Here is a 20,383-nt window from a genome sequence, read left to right as displayed (position 1 = left end):
TAGAATTTCCTCTCAAAATGATGAAAATCTTCTGGGTAGAGGTGTGTACAGCATTATAAATGTAATAAATACCTCTGAATTGTATACTTTAAAATGGTAAATTTTGTGTGAATTTGGCCACAATAAAAAATATCTTCAAAAGAAGTGAGAATATAGAGAAAAAGAAATATATTTCAGTAAGGGAACTATTATAAAGTACCAAATAAAATAATGCATTTAAGCAGACTATATAAATAGTTATATTAAATATATATGGGCTAAAATTTTCCTGCTAAAATAAACTTTGGAACTCTGCGTTGAAAAAAATACAAGTCTGTGCAGTTTAAAAACACATTTTTAATACATATGTATTCAGTAAATTTCAGTGTATAAGGATTAAAAAAACATACTGTAAATACTAACAAAGAGATATTTAGTGAAGCCAAGGTAAAATCAGATAAAATAGACTTTATAGCCAAAATATTCCCACAGATAGAGTAGATTACTTATCACAATAAAAGTTTCAGTTTAAAAGGAAGATATAACGATTTTAAATTTGTATTCAACAATGTCTTCAAAATTACAGAAATACAAGGAGAAATTGACAAAACAAAAATTCTGTTTGAACAGAAATCTCTCTTCTCAATTAATAGAAAAAATTAGTAAGAACACAGAATATTTAGAAAATATAATTAGCTTTATATTTTTGGAATACATCACCATAAAGAAATGATAAATGCTTGAGGTGATGGATACCCCAATTACCCTGATTTGATTATTACACATTGTATGCCTGTATCAAAACATCACATGTACCCAATAAATATGTACAACTATTATGTACCCATAATTATTAGAACTTAAAATTTTTTTAAAAGAAATGACTCAAGAAATATAAGTAATGTATTAATAGAAATGTGAAAAAAACAGAAAATGAAAAAGCAAGCAACAAACTGGAAGAAGATATTTGTAACCTACATAGCCAACAAAATTGTATCCAGAGTATATAAACAACTTCAAATCAATAATAAAAAGGCAATCAACCCAATTGAAAAATGGACAACAGACTTGAATGGGACCTTTGACAGAAGAGAAAGCTTGTATTGTTTGACCTAATTAACAATTAGGGAAATGCAAGTTAAAACCATAATGAGATACCAGTTTACATTCAAGATATACTGACAAAAAATTTAGAAATTTGTTAGTAACAAGTGTTGGAAGGGATTTAAATCAATGACAATTCTTCTGTATTGTAAAATGGGAGTATAAATTTGTAAATTTTGGAACAGTTTAGAATTATCTTATAAATTTGAATATTTTCATACCCCGTGACCTACCAATTCTACTCTTACACATACATAAATAATAAAAGACATGTACAAGATTCTCCATAGCTGCATTATTTATAATAGCAAAAGAAAAGGAAAGGAAAGAAAAGTAAAAGACCCAACCATTTTGCCCAATGACCAAAAAAGATCAAAGTTGTGGTATAATCATATAAGGGATGATTATGAATTAAATGTAGCAATGAAAATGAATGAAATACAGCTACAAGCAACAGTATGGATGAATTTTATAATTTGATATGGAAAAATGCAAGAAACCATTATTATAAAGTTTTTAAAAGCAGCAAAAGTAAATAATGTTTATACATACACAATGTGATAATATTAAAAGCAGCAGGATGATAAAAAATTCAGGATAGTGATTACTTCTGGTAACAAAGGAGGCAGGGGAGATGGAATCAATAAGAATATAGCTGTAGATGAAAGTTAATAGGAATGTTCTTTGGTTGAGTGGTTTCAATACAATTATATCCTATATATTAAATTTATGTTATGTATTGTTCTTTTCATATATATTACATGATAAAAAGCAAAATAGAATTAAATATTGTTAGGGTATATAGAACCTCAGACCAACATCCTTTAGGATTTTTCAGTAAAAGCATTTTTAAAGTATCTATAGATATATAATTAGAGTACATGAACAAAGTCATTCATATAGCCAAAAACTGAAAAAAATCCAAATGTTTGTCAACAGGTGAATAGATAAATGGGATGTATACATACAATGGAATACTATTCAGCAATAAAAAGGAACAAACTACTGATACATGTGACAACAAAGATTATCCTCAAAAATGTTATGCTAAGTGAAAGACGTAGACAAAAAAGAATAAATATTATGTAGGTCCCACTTATATAAAAATTCTAAGAAAAAATGAAACTATACAGGCAAGAAGTAGATCAGTAGGGATCTACTGGGGATGTGAAAGAGGGTTGCATATTGGCATGAGGTAACTTTTTGGGGTGACGGAAATGTTCTAAAACTAAATGATATTGTTGGTGTGACAACTATATAAACTTACTAAAAATTATCAAACTGTACACTCACAATGGTTGAATTTAGTATGTAACTGTTAACAAAGTAAAGTCAGCCATTCAATTAGTGACTTCCTCACTCTCAAAAAAAATCAGTTGACCATATAAATGTGAGTCTATTTCTGGACTCTACTATGTTTCATTGATATATGTGTCTGTATTTCACCAGTAGCACAATAAATTTACTGCAGTTTTAGGGTGAGGCTTATGTAGTTTGAGTTCTCCAACTTTGTTTTCATTTTTCATAATTGCTTTTGCTATTCTAGGCCCTTCACCTTTCTATATAAATTTTAGAATCAGTTTATTTCTACAAAAATAATTTTGCTGTATTTTGAGATTACATTGAATCTACATGTAATTTGGGGAAGCCAATATCTAGTAAGTCATACAATTATCCAAAATACATTATATCTCTCCTTTTATTAATGCATTTCATTTTTTTAATCAACATAATTTTCAGCATACAGATCTACCACAAATTGTATTAGCTTATATCTGAATATTTCTTTTGAGTACTATTGTAAATGGTACTGTTTTGTAATTTCAATTTCAAAATGTTTCTTTCCATTAAATAGAAATATAATTGATTTTTGTACATTGACATTGTATGTCACAATCTTGCTAAACTCTTTTATGAGTTCCAGTACCCTTTTTATAGTATCATTGGGATTTTCTACGTAGCCAATTACGTGATCTGCAAATAGAAACAATTTTTTTTTCTTCCTTTTCAGTCTGTATGCCTTTTATTTATTTTTCTTCTGTATTGCAGTGGTTAACATCTCCAATATAATGTTGAATAAGAATGGTAAGAGGGAACAAATTTTGCTTTGTTCCTGATGTTAGGGGGAAAACATTCCATCTTTAACCATTATGTATGTTACCAGTGGTTCTCAACCATGAAACCAGGGACCGGTTTCATGGAAGACAATTTTTCCACAGATTGGGGTGTGGGAATCCTTTAGGGATGATTCAAGTGCTTTACATTTATTGTGAAATTTATTTCTATTATTATTGCACTGTAATATATAATGAAATAATTATAAAACTCATCATAACACAGAATCAGTGGAAGCCCTGAGCTTCTTTTCCTGCAACTAGATGGTCCCATTTGGAGGGGATGGGAGACAATGACTGTAAATACAGATGAAGCTTCACTCACTCACCTGCCACTGCCACTTGCTTCCTGTTGTGCAGCCCAGTTCCTAACTAGCCATGGACAGTAAATGCCTGCAGCCCAGGGGTTGGGGACCACAGTGTTAGGTGATATGTGTAGGTTGTTCCTAGGTGCCCTATATGAAGTTAAAGAAGTTTCTTCTGTTGCTAGTTTATTGAGAGGTTTTTTGGGGTTTTTTTCCTGAATGGATAGTATATTTTTGTCAAATGTTTTTTCTGCATCTATTGAGATAACCACGTGGTTTTTCTCTTTTAATCTCTCAGTGCTTTGGGAAAATCACTCCTCACACCATGCTTTCCTCTACATTCCACAGCAATCAACACAGAGGATGACTTCTGTGACAAATGTGGAGTTTTTCCCCATACACCAAGCAACAGACACCAACTATGTGTCCTTTAATTCAATTCTGACACTATCTGCCCCAAAATAGTGTCAGATCCCACAGGGTGAGGGCTCAGTTACCAAGACACCTCCTCCTCCCCAGATACCCCAGAAGTTCTAAGCCTCTGAGACTTCTGACTGACTGGCTTTAAGTTGGGGTTCCCATACCCCCTCCCTCTTTGGGTTTGATTAATTTGCTGGAGTGGCTCACAGAATTCAGGGAAACACTTGCATTTGCTGGTTTATTATAATGGATATTACAAAGGATACAGATGAAGAGATGCATAGGGCAAGGTATGGGGGAAGAAGCACAGAGCTTCCATGCCATCCCTGAACACGCCACCCTCTAGGAATGTCCACGAGTTCAGGTATCTGTCCAGAAGCTCTCCAAGCCCAGTCCTCTTGGGTTTTTATGGAGGCTTCATTACATAGGCATGATTGACAAACATGTAGAAAAGTGACTGGACAAAAAGTGCATGGTCTAAACCTAGCAAGGCCTGTCTGTTTAGATTCTTCCTGGCTTCTGTGTAGCATTCCTTCTTCCAGGGTATGGGGCAAGACCATTTCTGGAATGAGGATCTTTTGACCCACAATCTGATTAGCGTCCTGCCTTGGGCAGGTGAAAAGAGGCCAGGAGAAGGTAAGAGAGAGAAATTCTATCTTCTGAGGCCTTCTTCTGAGGGCTAAAGTGTCCCAACATTATAACAAGGACTATGGAAGTTATGAAACTCCATAGGAACCATGGATAAAAACCAATATATATAACACCACAGTCAGTATGGTGAATTACAATATGGTGGTTGATTTTTTTTTTTAATGTTTAACTGGCTATCATTCCTGACACAAGCCCCACTTAGTCATGATGTATTATCCTTTCTATATATTACTTGGTTTTCTTTGCTAATATTTTCTCATAAGGGATATATCATTTTTTTCTGGTTTTGGTGTCAGCATAATGCTGACCTCATCAGCTGTGTTGCAAAGTATTCTAGCCTCTTCTATTTTCTAGATGAGTTTTTATAGAATTGACATTAAATTATTTATTAACAAATAATGATAAACCTAGATAGGTTTAGGGATTTACTTTTATATTATGAAACTTTAATTTTACTGTGATAATCATTTCATGCTTATATTAATATTAGAATTCTGTCAGTTGTCTTTTCATTTACATAAAATATTCATTTTCCACAGGCCATTTTTCATTGCTCTCTATTATATACATAATCTTCTTACCATAAAATCTAAGGAATTGTTCTTTTTCTATTAATAATATTTAGATTTTAGTATATTTAAAAAATAAAACGTTTTGAGCTTATAAATGGCTTACATATTAGTTTTCACTATAATGGCATCTTTTAATCAAAAGTTTAACAACAGTCATGTTTTCATACATTTGGAGTGATTATGATTTTTTATTTAATATACCTTAATTAATGCTAATTTGTTTCTTATCTAGTCATGCAGATGGATCAATAAAATTTTGGGATGCTTCTGCAAGTAAGTTTCAAGTTTCTCCCTGTATAACAGAAACCACTTGGTTAACATTTGCTTGTAGCCATCCACCAGGTTTTAGTTTGGGCAATTAACATTTCAGATATATTTTTAGCATATATAAATGGCTGTGTTACAAAAATCCATTTCCTATATTGTTAGATGAATTTAAAGTATTTACTGTACTTTTCTTCTATGATATAAAACAAATAAGACTAAGTCACTCTTTGGTAGCAACCAATTATATCTACAAGAGGTATGGTGCATTGGAAAAAGAACCGAACTCTGTTGAATTAACTCTGTTCAAGGAATTTCCTTCACCTCCTACCTGTGTGGTCTTGGCCAAGTGCTTTTACCCTCTAGTCTTCACTTTTCTTCCCCACTCATCTACTAAGTCCTGTGAAGATCAAAAGAAATTATTTGATAAATATAAAAATTATTTTTAAATTCTTGATAATTAAGTAATAAATAAGATATTCTGTTCAACAGTGAAGTCCATGCAAAGATGCCCAAGACTTCATTATACTCATATATACCCTTCGGAAAACTTATAGTCATTGGAAAAGATACAGGAATGTACACATGTAACTCCAGAGCAAACCATATGATAATAACTCTAAATGTAGTGCCCCAAATTCTATTTGTTATAAGCAATGGGGGAGACTTTATTTGGACCAGGTAGATCCAGGAAGAGTATTTTGATGGGGTCATATTTAATGTGAGCTTTAGAAGATAGTTAAGATTTTGACAGTCAGGAGTAAGAAGAGAAGAACAAGTTAGCAATCTGAGGATGAGTAACCAGGAAGATGTAGGTAGCTCTTTTGGAAATAAGGAATACAAGAGAGCTTTGGAAGTTTGAATTTTGTAGTAACACCAGAAAATTCAAAAGAAAATATCCAGCAGGTAAGGAGAATAGTTAGGAATGGAAACTCATGAAGAAGCAGCATAAAAGTAATATTTGAAGCTATAGAAGTGAAGAGCTTTTAAGGAAGACTGTAATAAACAGAGTATCAGAGGAAAAAGGTTAAATATTGATGATACTCATACCCCATAAGGTAGAGTCCCTCAGCAATCAAACAAACCATCAACAAGAGGAAAAGATTAAAAGCTGTGTGTTCTGAGGCCCCTTCCTCACCTCACACAGTAAGTAAAGAGCAAGTGCGTAAAGGGAAACTCCAAAGGGCAATAGAGTCTTGAGAAGAGTTGAATCTTTTCATGTTGAGTTTGTTCCCGGACAAAATCAGTTGCATAGTAATGTCATTGCTCCTTCCCCACCACCTCAAAGTCATTCCTTAGCTTTTGAAATATGACAGGACACTTTCACACTAATTATTAGAGTACATACGGCCCTTAAGCATGCATAATATTTTAAGAAATTCATTTTAAAGAAAATATTTTATCACATTCAGAATATTGCAATGAATTACAGCATGTTTAATATCTATATTGTAATCAATTATAAGGGCATAGCTTCAACTTAATGGATGTCACTGAAAAAATATCACTTACTTTGCTAATTTTGTGAAACACTAACACAAGAAGTGAGGTGAATTTGAATAATTGAGTTTATATTATTATGTGTTTTAGTTTTCTATTGCTAAGTAATACATTGCCACAATTTAACAGCCTGAAACAACACCCATTTACTATCTCACCATTTCTATTTACCAGGAATCTGATTACACTTTAGCTGGGTCCTTTGCTCAAGGTTTTACAAAATTGTAGTCAAGGTGTTAGCTGAGGCTACAGTTTCATCTGAGGCTCAAGGTTCTCTTCCAAGCTCATGTGGTTGTTGGCAGGCTTCATTTTCTTGCACATTTAGAAATCATGGTAGCTTGCTGCTTCAAGGCCAGGAAGAGAGAGTGTCTCTTTACCTGCAGGGAGGGCCCCAGTCCCTCTTTTAAAAGATTCACCTGATTAGGTCAGGCTCATTAAGAATAATCTTTGTTGATTAACCCAAAGTCAGCTAATTTGGGGCCATAATTATGTCTGCAATATCATCTCACTGTGGTCATATAACAATAATAATCATGAGAATGATATCCCTCTGGCCTTAGAAGCCATGCTATAGCACCCAGTACAAGTTTTACCTATTTTAAAAACTATTTTAGTTTGACGTAACTTCAGGCTTATAAAAAAAAATTGCAAAAACAGGACTAGAACTATGAAGTGTTGTATACCTTTCTGCCAAATTCCCCAAATGTCAGTGTATATTACTTTTGTTCCCCTTCTTCTCCCTCCACCTCTCTTACTCTCCCTCTTACTCTTTCTTCCTTCCATGTATTCTCTCACACATGTGTACATATATATGTATAGCTTTTCTGTAACCATTTGAGAGTAAAGTTGTAGACCATGCTCCTCTAGCACTATATACCCCTAAATACTTCAATGTGCATTTCCTACAAACAAGGGCATTCTCTTACATAACCAAAGTATAGTTATCAAAACCAGGAGATTAACATTCCTATAACACTATAATCTAATCTCCACATCTTATTCAGCTTTCTCCAATTTTCCCAATAGCACCCTTTATAACAAAAGAAAATCTAGAATCATTTGTTGCATTTAGTCATCATATCTTTTGAGTTTAAAAAAAATCTGGAATAGTTCCTGAATCCTTATTTCATGACACTGACATTTTTAAGGAGTTCAGGGAGGTTATTTTATTAGAATCTCCTTCAGCCTGGGTTTGACTAATGTTTCTCATGATTAGATTCAGATTATGCACTTTTGGCGGGACTCCTGATTCTTGAAACTTTTCTCAAGGATCTTTTGTAGAATCAAAGCTTTTATATAGGGAAGTTATTATCATCATGATTCTCAAATGGAAAAATATTCCTCTAAGTAAATATTCTTGAAAACAGTTCACAAACCCAAAATTTATGAGATTATCTGACCCTTTCTTGACACAGAAGCACTCAGAAAATATCCCTTCTAAAATAATTACAGATTATTGGACTCCCAGTATTACTAACTAGTAAATTAGAATGTGTTTCTCATCCGAAGGAGTGTCTAAAAATTTGTTGAGAGAAGTAAACCCTTTGGGGATAGCATAATCATCTCATCTAATAATCAAAGGCTGAAATTTTAAAAAGGATTGAGAAGTCTCCCCTAGGAAAAAAATTACTTTCAGTATTTCCTAACTTTCTGAGTCCTAATGCTTTCATCAAGTAATGATAAGTAATGAGAAAAATACTCACTTTGTGGGACTTTTCTGAGGATCACATGAGAAAGCACCTATATATTCCATGGTATATAGTATATATATTTTTCTCTATAGTCTCCTGCTAGCTACTGTACTGATATGAGACCATAACATTGAATGCTTACTAATTAAAATATAATTCATTTTATTTACTTGGGTTTTGCTTTTGTGGTTTAAAAAATATATTGAAAAAGCTTTAACAACATATAAGAATTAAGTTTATATTAGATGATAGCTATGTTTCAATATCTTATAGTAACTCTGCAGATGCTGTACAAGCTAAAAACTTCAAAAGTATTTGAAAAACAGAAGGTAGGAGAAGGAAAACAAACATGTGAGATTGTAGAGGAAGATCCATTTGCCATTCAGATGATTTACTGGTGTCCAGAAAGCAGAATATTCTGTGTATCAGGAGTCTCTGCATATGTCATAATTTATAAATTCAGCAGACATGAAGTTACAACAGAAATAGTGGTAAGTTATTTAAAATTTAACTTTCACACTTAAAGTTATTAAAAGAAAAAAATTAACATAGATTTGGGCTACTACTTGGTATGATTTTAAGCTATCAAGTGTGCAGTATGTGGCCAAAAATACAAATCATAAGGTTTTTAATTACTATTGTTACTTAATATATTAAAAAATGATTTGACTTAAAATGACAAAAATAGTTCTTTGTCAAAACTTGGAGATTTTCCCCCCAATGTCAAAATGAGCTTAGATATTATTTTAAGTTAATCTTGCTACAAATTAAACATGTCATGTTTTTCTCATTTTTCTTTTTGATGTTATACAAGTTACATCTACCTGCCAAATGAGTCAATTTATTTTGTGTGCTAATTGCCAATACTAGAACTTTAGCATTACTTTTTAAATTTATTTACTATTATTGACAAATAAAAATTGTACATATTTATAGTGTACATAATGTTTGAAATACGTATATATTGTGGAATGTATGCCTATATATTCCCATATATATACCTATAAAATGTATAGGTTTTATATAGACATTTATTGATTTATTTTATGTATATAAGTCAAATTAATGCAGGCTTTGTTGTATACTTTTATTAATTTTTAAAAAGTTTATCTGATTTTTTTTTTTTAAACCATGGTTAGATGCCACGAAGTAGGTGGCAATGCCTTAACTGTATGCATGTTGTACAGGCCCGAGAGCCTCTTCCATCCTTGTCCTTGTCAAGGGGAATGCTAACCTTCTCTCCTTTCATACAACACTTATCTGATTTTTGTTTTCTTGCCAACTACTTACCATAAATGATTATTTCTCAACTACAATAAAGTTATTATTTTTTATTTTTTTATTTTTTTTGAGATAGAGTCTCGCTGTTGCCCGGGTTGGAGTGAGTGCTGTGGCATCAGCCTAGCTCACAGCAACCTCAAACTCCTGGGCTTAAGTGATCCTACTGCCTCAGCCTCCCAAGTAGCTGGGACTACAGGCATGCGCCACCATGCCCGGCTAATTTTTTCTATATATATTTTTAGTTGGCCAGATCATTTCTTTCTATTTTTAGTAGAGACGGGGTCTCACTCTTGCTCAGGCCGGTCTCGAACTCCTGACCTCGAGTGATCCACCCGCCTCGGCCTCCCAGAGTGCTAGGATTACAGGCGTGAGCCACCGCACCCAGCCAATAAAGTTATTTTTAATGATTTTCTATATAGCAACTTTTTTTATGGGATAGAAATAATTTTGGGGCAACTAATCTTAATTTGTAAATGAAATACTCTGATTATTCAAAATAATGGTGCTCTTATGGGATAAATTAAATCTATTAAGGTACCTGTAGATAATTTTCCTTCCCTACCATGTCCAGAAGATAAGAGTATTTACTACAGGCTTGTGTATAAGTGTTTTTACCTCAACAGCTAAAAGTAACATCACTGTTTTGTAATGTATTAGTTAAAAGCCCAGGGTTTGAAGTCAGGTAAACCTAGATTTTAATTCTAGCTTTCCCATTGAATACCTGTGTGACTTTGAGCAATTCACAAGGCTGCTGCTAGTCATTAGTAGAGTCTGGCTAAGATACAATTTCATCACCTATATAATTTCCTGTGTAAAACAAAGTGGAAAAATGGAAAATAAAAGTAAATTGGAAATATTAATACCAATTTCATAGCGTTCTTGTGATGATTAAAGACATTATGATAATGAATATCTAACTGTAGTAAGCACTCAGTAACTGGTAATTTTATGGTCACAGTTAGAAGTTTTTTTGTAGTTTTAAGGCAGTTATGACAATTATTTTGGTAATATTGCTATATTCACCATCCCATAATGACATTTTTTGTAAGCAATTGTTTTCAATCTCAAAAATGCTGATTTTTACATCATAAAGCAAATATTTTTTATAAAATCAGTTTTACTTAAAGTATTTAATATAGTCATGAAGTACCTAGTTTTAAAACATTTTTAGTTTATGGGTTTGGGAATCAACTTTTTATTCCTATATAAATTATCATATGTTTTTATTAAGTAATTTTGATCAAGCTGATGAAATTAAACAAGAGCTAAGGTAATTAACCAAGCAAAATTGTGTAATTTTTTTTGAAAAATTTCTATTGGATTAATGCAAAGGCAAAATGCAATGAAAAAATTTTAAACTAAAAAGCATGGTACAAATGATGATTTTTTCATACACACAAACACTCACAGTCTAAACACACACCCCCCACACAGACTCATAACCACATACATCCAGTTTAATTTCTTTCATTATAATAACCATAACCAATTTCTTCTTTATCTTATCATACATCAAATTATAATTTTTAATTTATCTTAAAAAATACTTATATAAAAACTTTATCTCCAATGGTAGAATTCTTCTTATAATACCAAAGAATTTTTGAAACTTTATATTTTTGTGATTGCCATTGAATATTCATATAATTCCCTATTTAATTCAATTTGGGATACTTCTCAACTTTGGTATAAATTGAAATTGAATTTATTAATCTGAAAAAATTGTGAATAATTTCTAAAAAGTTATTAGATATTTTAATGTGATTATTTATTATTGTGATTTAGATTACATTAAAACTTGATTTTTTTTTTTTTAGTCATTAGAGGTACGACTTCAATATGATGTTGAAGATATTATTACCCCTGAACCAGAAACAAGTCCACCATTTCCAGATCTCTCATCCCAGCTTCCTTCTTCAAGTAGTCTCTCCGGGAGCACTAACACTGTGGCTAGTGAAGGAGTAACAAAGGACAGTATCCCATGCCTCAAGTAAGAGTTGCCACCAAATTTTAAAACAGTTTTTATATATTAATGATATAAGTATTTGAAACTGTGACAAATAAAATCAATCTTCTTGCTTATTGTCAAGTGATCTACAATTCAGGAGGGGGTCTTTTCTCTGAAGATCCATGAAGAGAGCACAATATTTTCATCCTTCACTTATTTACTCATATTTACTCATATATTTCCTTCCCAGAAGTACCTTAAAGAAAATATGGCTTTGATAGAATTGAAAGTTTGACAGGGTGAAAACTTGGTCACTTGCTTGATATTCAAAAAGTATGTTTATGGAATTTCTGTGATCTTCTTGGAATCAAAAAGAAAATCAAGTTTACTGTCCACTACAAGAGCCTTATATTAGAAAAAAGAATTTCTCTCATGGTTGCTAGTGTATTGAGTAATATTTCTTTCTTTCTTACAGCTACTGCTATTTGTTAATAAACTACATTCTTTTGATTTATCTAAACAAAGTTTAGCATTATATCAAATGAAACCTAAAGTTAATAAAAATCCATAGTAATATTCACTTTAAATTGTTTTTATGCTTTTTAGTAATAGGTTATAAATTACTACTTACTGTTTCTATACCATCAAACCAAATGTTTCTAGTGTTACCTCGTTGGAGAATTAAGCTTAAGCAGGGGATTTCTCAGAGCCACATATGAAAATATCCGCATCTGCTACTCAAGGAACTTTAGACAGCTAGTTTTCTCATTTCTTATGAACACTCTTATAGAAAATTTAAAGACAAGATTTCAGGAACAAAATTGATACAATTAGTAGTTGCCATAGTTTTATAATCATTGGTTTTTCCTCCGAAAATTTTTCCTGTGAAATACAAGGGGAAAAAAGGAAATATGTGCAGGTATTACCGGGAGGAAAATCTACAAAGATGAAGCATCATCATAAAATTTTAGCTAATGGAAAACTTTCATAATATTATAATTTTACATATTTAATCTTACCTTTATCTTTGCTTCACTTAATTGATTTCTCTTAAAATAAAAGCCAGAAAAAGAATAAAAATTTCAACAAAGTTTGAGAAAGCATTTTGTGGATTGATTTATTAAGAAGCTTCATCATTACAGTGTGAAGCTCCAATGACTTATATATTTTGCTATAAAATTTTTAAAAATTAAGATAGGAATTTAAAAGATAGGAATGGAAGAGAAAAAGCAGTGAAACCAACAGCGATCTGGTATTGGAGATAAAATAAGCAGTAAAAATTATGAAATATAATATATATGGACACATTTAATGTTGACTTGAAAAGTAGTGAAGACAATCTTAAGGATAATTAAGAGAACCGAAAGGAAAATGTCAGTATAATCCTATATTATGTGGTTATCGCCTAAGGATCAAATGGCAAACCTGATTTAAGTATATTATTTTGTGGTTTACATTATATTATGAATGACTCTTGAGTTGTATATTATTTGTACTTTGCTAAATTGTATATAGACATCCATCCCTAAGTCACTTTCCTTTGCTGAATTTAGTCTCCAATGTATGTTAGTTAATAAATAAACATTTCAACTAGCCAAATCTTCATTTTAGCAATATTACAATTCTTATCAACATACACGTTTGTGCAACTGCTTGAATTTTTTTTTTTTTTTGCCTTTGTGCTTCCTGCTGAGCAAAATGGTGGCCATCATGGGCCTCATTAACAGGGTGAGGTTGAAATAAAAACTTGAAGTAGGTGAGGGAGTTAGCCAAAGAATTATGTGGTAGAAGAGTGTTCTAGGCAGAAGGAACACTGATAGCAAAGAACTTAAAGTTCTTGGCATGTTTGAGGGACAGTAACAAAGTCAGTGTAGCCAGAGTGGGTGGGGTGGTGATAAGAGATGAAGTCAGGTAATAGCAGGTAGGCCATTGTAAGGACCTTGCCTTTTTATTCCAAATGAGAAATAGGGAGTCATCATAAGGTTTTGCATAGAGAAGTGACATGATCAGTCTTAAATTTTAAATAGACTAATTTAGTGGCTGTTGAAAATGGATTTGGTGATAGAAGGAAAGGGCAGAAGCTGGGAGACCAGTTAGGAAGCTACTGGAGTAAACTATTAGAGATGAAGGTAAGGGCTGCCAGATTTAGCAAATGAAGTACAGGATACCCACTTAAATTTGAATTTTAGATAAGCAATGAACACTTTTTTAGTAGCAGTATATCCTAAATATTTCATTGTACATATTTATACTAAAAAAATCTATTTACTGTTTATTTGAAATTTAAATTTAAATGGGAGTCCTATATTTTTGTTTGGCAACTGTTAATAGGATGATAGTAGTAGAGGAGTAAAAAGTAGAAAGATTCTGGATATATTTTAAAGTTAGCATTGACAGTATTTGATAATTGGATGGTTGGTAAATATGAGAGAAGTATGAGAGAGGAAGAATTATTTTAAGGTTTTAAGGTTTTTTTTAACTGAATAACTGGAAAGCTAAAAGTTGCTATCAATTGGAACAAAGAAGGCTACAGGTGGGGCAGGTTTAGAGAAAAATATCAGGAATTCAGGTGTTGGATATGTTAAACTTTATGCTGGGTGGTAGGTTGATGGTCATTCTGTTTATTATGCTTTATAACTTAACATATATGTAACAAATATTACATAAGAAAAATAATTACATAATAAAAATAATTTAAAATATTCTCAAAACAACCCCTGTGGAAAGCAATATGGAGATACCTTAAACAGCAAGTAGACTTACCATTCGATCCAGCAATCCCATTATTGGGCATCTACCCAAAAGAACAAAAGTCATTCTATGAAAAAGACACCTGCACCCAAATGTTTATAGCAGCACAATTCACAATGGCAAAGATGTGGAAACAACCCGAGTGCCCATCAATACATGAGTGGATTAGTAAAATGTGGTATATGTATACCATGGAGTATTACTCAGCTGTAAGAAATAACGGTGATATAGAATCTCTTTTGTTTTCCTGGAGAGAGTTGGAACCCATTCTATTAAGTAAAGTATCCCAAGAATGGAAAAATAAGCACCACATGTACTCACCAGCAAATTGGTTTCCCTGATCATCACCTAAGTGCACATTTGGGAATAATACCAATTGGGTTTTGGACAGAGGTGGGGAGTGGGGGGAGGGGATGGGTGTATACCTACATGATGAGTGCAATGCGCACTGTCTAGGGAATGGACATGCTTGAAGCTCTGACTTGGGGGGATGGGGGGGCATGGGCAATATACATAACCTGAACTTTTGTACCCCCATAATAAGCTGAAATAAAAAAAATAAAAATAAAAAAATAAAAAATAAAAGAATGGAAAAACAAAAAACAAAAAAAATAAAAAAATATTCTCAAAACAAAAGAAATGGTGAAGACCAGTTAAAGTTGTGGATTTTAATAACTAAAAAGATACTTAAAGAAATAACTAAGCAATCATAAGTGGTTCAGTATATTTTGAGGAAGCTAGAAGACATTGTCCACCTGAAGCCTGCCCCCCTTCCAATGCCTGGTCTTGTATATTTCTATAGGATGAATCTATATAAATTCTCAAGTTTGAACGTGCTTATTTAAACTGTATGTGATGGAATTATTTTTTCTCTTTCTTCTAGTGTTAAGACACGGCCAGTGCGGATGCCTCCAGGATATCAGGCAGAACTTGTTATTCAGCTGGTGTGGGTAGATGGTGAACCTCCTCAACAGATTACTAGTCTTGCTGTAAGCTCAGCGTATGGAATGTAAGTAATTAAAACTTTCTTTCTGATTTGTATTATTTAACTTATATGTTTGATATTTTTAGATGTTTCTTTTAAAATACTTTAGGTGAAGTCCTAAAAATGGAAAGAAGCTCTTACCTGGATTTTTATTAGATGGAACATAGCATAAGAAAAACAAAACAAAACTTTAAACTGTGGTTATTTGTTCTTTTCTGATGTCAAATTTGTGATAGTGTTCTCACTTTTGATGTTATTAAGAGATTATTAGGATGTTACTACACTTATGCCTTTTTGTTTGTGTGTTTTTATATTTTCTGTTCTTTTTCTCCTTATAAGTTATTTTGGATACTTTCTTTTGACTTGTCTTTTAGAGTTCATTAATTCACTCTTCAGCTGTGTCTAATCTAATAATGATAGATATGCACATGGAGTTCAATTTCAGTTATTTTTCAGTTCTAGACCTTCTATTAGATTATTTTAAAGCTTCCTGTCTCTTCCTAAATTATCATTTTTGTCTTTATTTACTTGGGCATATTGAATGTAGTCTTTACATATGTTTTTGATACTTCCATATTTGGTATCTAGACTATTACTTTTCTTGGTTTGAGGGTCACGATATATTGTATACATGTATTCGAGTTTGGGGTTTTTTTAGTTGTATTTATGTTTTTTAAAAAGATTGAGAAATGAATGTTATAATTTGAGGTTCTAGATGATGTTATCTTCCTCCAGAAAGTATTTTCTCTGGAAGTCTAGATTAAGAGACTATAGAAGGCTCAGAACAACATAACTCAATCAAATATAAGATCTTTGAAAGTTGGATTTTATTCTCTTTAAAGTCTAATTTAATTCCAGTTAATCCTGATTCCTAGGTTGTAGGCTTCCATAGAGATTGTGTCAAACTATACTCCCACCAGCAATGTTGAGAATGCCTGGTTTCCCACAACCTTTTTAACAACAACATATAACCAAACTTTTGATCACCATTGATTTAAGTGAAAAGTAGTATGTTATTATAATATTAGTAGACTTTTCTTGAATCTTAAATGAAATTGAACACGTTTTCCTGTATTGTGACATTTCTGTTTCTATTCTTTGTCTATTTGTGTGCAGAGTTGGCCTTTATCTTAGAGATTTGTGAAAACTGTTTATATGTTAGGGAAGTTAGCTTTCTCTATGATATAATTTGTGAATATTTTCCCTGCTTTTGTTTGCTTTATGACTTTTTTTAGCATGGTTTCTTCTTTCCCATGCATAGCTTTTAAAATAATTCTATTTTTTTATGCTCTTCTTTTATGGCTCTGGATTTTGTGTCATACTTAGAAAGGTAGTCCTAACATTAAGGTAATAAAAAATTATGTTTTCTCTAATATACTTATTGTTTCTTTTATAGATTGAAAGTTTTAATCTATCTGAAACTTATTTAAGTGTAAAGTATGAAATAAGGATTAAACTATATTCTTTCCTGATGACTAAAAAAATGTGCCAATACCATTTCCTGAATACTTCATCTTTTCTCTACTAATTTAGAGTCAACTTTTATCAAAGAATATATTTCCTTGTATATTTGGCTATATTTCTGTACTTCCTAAGCTAAGTCTGGTGAGCCCTAAGAGAACTCCTTGAAGCCATCAGTAAAGAGAATTACATGAAAAAAAAGTCCTATTTTTGTGTCACTGGAGTTTTCCGCATGAAAGTGGGGAAATATATGTGAACATAGATGTTGAATGCTTGCTTCTTGACTAGAAAATACTTTGGTAGGAAAGGGGGAAGTAATAGCCGATGGAAGAAGGAAGAGGACGAAGGGATTGTGGAACAGTCCTATTATTTGATATGTAAGAATGTATGATTAATCTCTAACCCAAGTAATTACCATGGAAGATGGCTAAGCTCAAGCCATTTACAGCGTTTCCCTCTAAAGAGATTGACCCGCAAAGGCTAGGGGACATCAGAATTAAGAAGCTATGAAGATATATCTTGTGGTTCTATTGTTAGAATAGGTCAGCTGGAGAAGAACAAATTTTCCATGTAAGGGAACTGTGGAGCTGACAGTCATTGTAGAGCCTCTGAAGAACTACACTTGTATCAGAAAGCTGTCTCATAGAGAGCTTCAGCTGCCAAAAAAATCCCAGTTCATGAGGCTACTGGAGTAAATTCCACCAAGTTTTAAAGAAATAAATCATGCAGGTGTTACATAAATTTTTTGGAGAATTATGAAAGATGAAATCACGCTCATCTCATTTTATGAGGCCAAGATAACTTGATGCAAAAACTGGAAAAGGCCATTACAAAAAGGGAAAATTATAGGTTCATATCATTTATGAACACATATGAAAAAGTCCCAATGAATATATAAATAGCTCTAGCAATTAAAAAAGATAACAACCAAGTTTGGTTTAAACTAGGAATGCAAGGTTTGTTTAACATTTTAAATGAATCAGTGTAATTCATCACATTAACAGAATAAAGTAGAAAAGCAATATGATTGTCAGGAATGCAGAAAACAAAGGAATCTAATAAAATTCAGCATCCTTTCATGATTTTAAAAGAAAATACTTAGTAACTAAATGAGAAGAAAATTTTCTTTTTTTTTCTTTTTTTTAATTTAAGAATATTATGGGGATACAAATGCTTTGGTTACATAAATTGCCTTTGCACCACTCAAGTCAAAGCTGTAATACAAGCATGCCCATCCCCCAGACAGTGCACACTGCACCCCTTAGGTGTGAATTTTTTACCCATCCCTTCCTCCCCCATCTCACCTGCCCAACACCTGATGAATATTACTTCCGTATGTGCCCATAAGTGTTGATCAATTAGTACCAATTTCATGATGAGTACATGTGGTGTTTGTTTTTCCATTCTTGTGATACTTCACTTAGAAGAATGGGCTCCAGATCCATTCAGGATAATACAAGAGGTAGTTCTCCATTTTTTTATGGCTGAGTAGTACTCCATGGTATACATATATCACATTTTATTAATCCACTCAGGAATTGATGGGCACTTGGGTTGATTCTACATCTTTGCAGTTGTGAATTGTTCTGCAATAAACATTCGAGTGCAAATGTCTTTTTTTCCTTTGGGTAAATACCCAGTACTGGGATTGCTGGATCAAATGGTAGTTCTACTTTTAGTTCTTTGAGGAATCTCCGTTCTATTTTCTATACATGTTGCACTAGTTTGTAGTCCCACCAACAGTGTGTAAGTGTTCCTTTCTCTCTGCATCCACACCAGCATCTATTCTTTTGGGATTTTTTGATAAAAGCCATTCTCACTGGAGTTAGGTGATATCTCATTGTGGTTTTGATTTGTATTTTTCTGATGATTAGTGATGTTGAGCATTTTTTCATGTTTATTGGCCATTAGTCTATTTTATTTTGAAAAGTTTCTGTTCATGTCTTTTTCCCACTTTTTAATGGGTTTTTTTGATTTTTTTTCTTGCTGATTTGCTTGAGTTCTTTGTAGATTCTGGTTATTAGCCCTTTATCGTATATAACATGTGAATATTTTCTCCCATTCCATAGGTTGTCTGTTTGCTCTGTTGATTGATTCCTTGGCTGTGCAGAAGTTCAATTTAATCAAGTCCCATTTGTTTTTACTGTGATTGTCCTTGGGGTCTTCTTCATAATTTTTTTGCCTAGACTGATATCTAGAAGAGTTTTTCCAACATTTTCTTCTAGAATTCTCATGGTTTCATGTCTTAGATTTAAGTCTGTGATCCATCTTGAATTAATTTTAGTGAGTGGTGAGAAATATGGATCCTGTTTCAATCTTCTACATGTGGTTATCCAATTTTCCCAGCACCATTTATTCAATAGGGATCCTTTTTCCCAGTGTATATTGCTGTCTACTTTGTCAAAGATCAGATGGCTATATGAGTGAGGATGGTTTTATATCTGGATTCTCTGTTCTGTTCCATGGGTCTGTGTCTCTGTTCTTGTGCCAGTACCATGCTGTTTTGGTTACTATAGCCTTGTAGTGTAGCTTAAAGTCCAATAAAGTGATGCCTCCAGATTTGTTCCTTTCATTTAAGGTTGTTTTGATTATTCAGGCTCTTTTCTGGTTCCAAATGAAGCATAGAATTATATTTTGTCTAGATCTGTAAAAAAAAGTCATTGGTATTTTGATGGGGATTCCATTGAATCTGTAAGTCACTGTGGGTAGTATGGACATTTTAATGACATTAATTGTGCCAATTCATGATCGCGATATGTTTTTCCATTTGTTTACATCATCTGCAATAGGAATATTAGTCTTTAATCTTCTTTTCCTATGCTGTCTTTGTCAGGTGTGGTATAAAGGTTATTAGGCATCATAATATGAGTTGAAAAGTGTTCTTACCACCTCTGTTTTCAGGAAAAAAATTGCATAAAGTTGGTATTATTTCTTTCCTAGGTGTTTCAGAGAATTAACCAATAGAGCCCTCTGGGCCTAGAGTTTTCATTGTGAGAAGGTTTTAAGTTATACATACAATTTTCAAAATAGATACAAGGCTAGTCAGATTTTTCTATTTCTCTTTATGCGAGTTTTGGCAATTTGTGTCTTTCATGAAATTTGTCATCTAGCTGAGATATCAAGTAAGTAATAAACTAAAAATTGATAAGTTAAAATGTTTTTCTAAGATCTTTTACTTTGATAATTTATATAATATAAAATTTACCCATTTAAATTTACAATTCAATTATTTTTTTGTAAATTTGCAGAGTTGTGCAACTATAACCACAATCTAATTTGAGAACATTTTTTCACCCCCCTCAAATGATCTTCATGTCCTTCTCATTCCCACCACTAGCCCCAGACAACCACTAATTT

At 32.4% G+C, this 20,383-nt stretch overlaps 1 protein-coding gene and 1 non-coding gene across 2 annotated transcripts in view; one reads left to right on the top strand and one right to left on the bottom strand.

Annotated features, from left to right (window-relative positions):
• STXBP5L (syntaxin binding protein 5L) overlaps positions 1-20,383 on the top strand; it is a 313,084-nt gene that overhangs the window by 195,874 nt on the left and 96,827 nt on the right. Inside the window, exons 15-18 of the mRNA XM_045556950.1 lie at positions 5,378-5,418; positions 8,874-9,091; positions 11,699-11,871; positions 15,464-15,589. Of these exons, the coding sequence (XP_045412906.1) occupies positions 5,378-5,418; positions 8,874-9,091; positions 11,699-11,871; positions 15,464-15,589 (558 nt within the window). The remainder of the gene's footprint in view (positions 1-5,377; positions 5,419-8,873; positions 9,092-11,698; positions 11,872-15,463; positions 15,590-20,383) is intronic.
• On the bottom strand, positions 9,724-9,856 carry LOC123630911. Its single transcript, XR_006732844.1, has one exon. It is a non-coding gene; the product is annotated as a U6atac minor spliceosomal RNA (small nuclear RNA).

This window comes from Lemur catta, chromosome 1 (genome assembly GCF_020740605.2).
Source record: "Lemur catta isolate mLemCat1 chromosome 1, mLemCat1.pri, whole genome shotgun sequence".
NCBI lineage: Eukaryota > Metazoa > Chordata > Mammalia > Primates > Lemuridae > Lemur > Lemur catta.
This window is presented reverse-complemented; position numbering and strand designations above follow the sequence as displayed.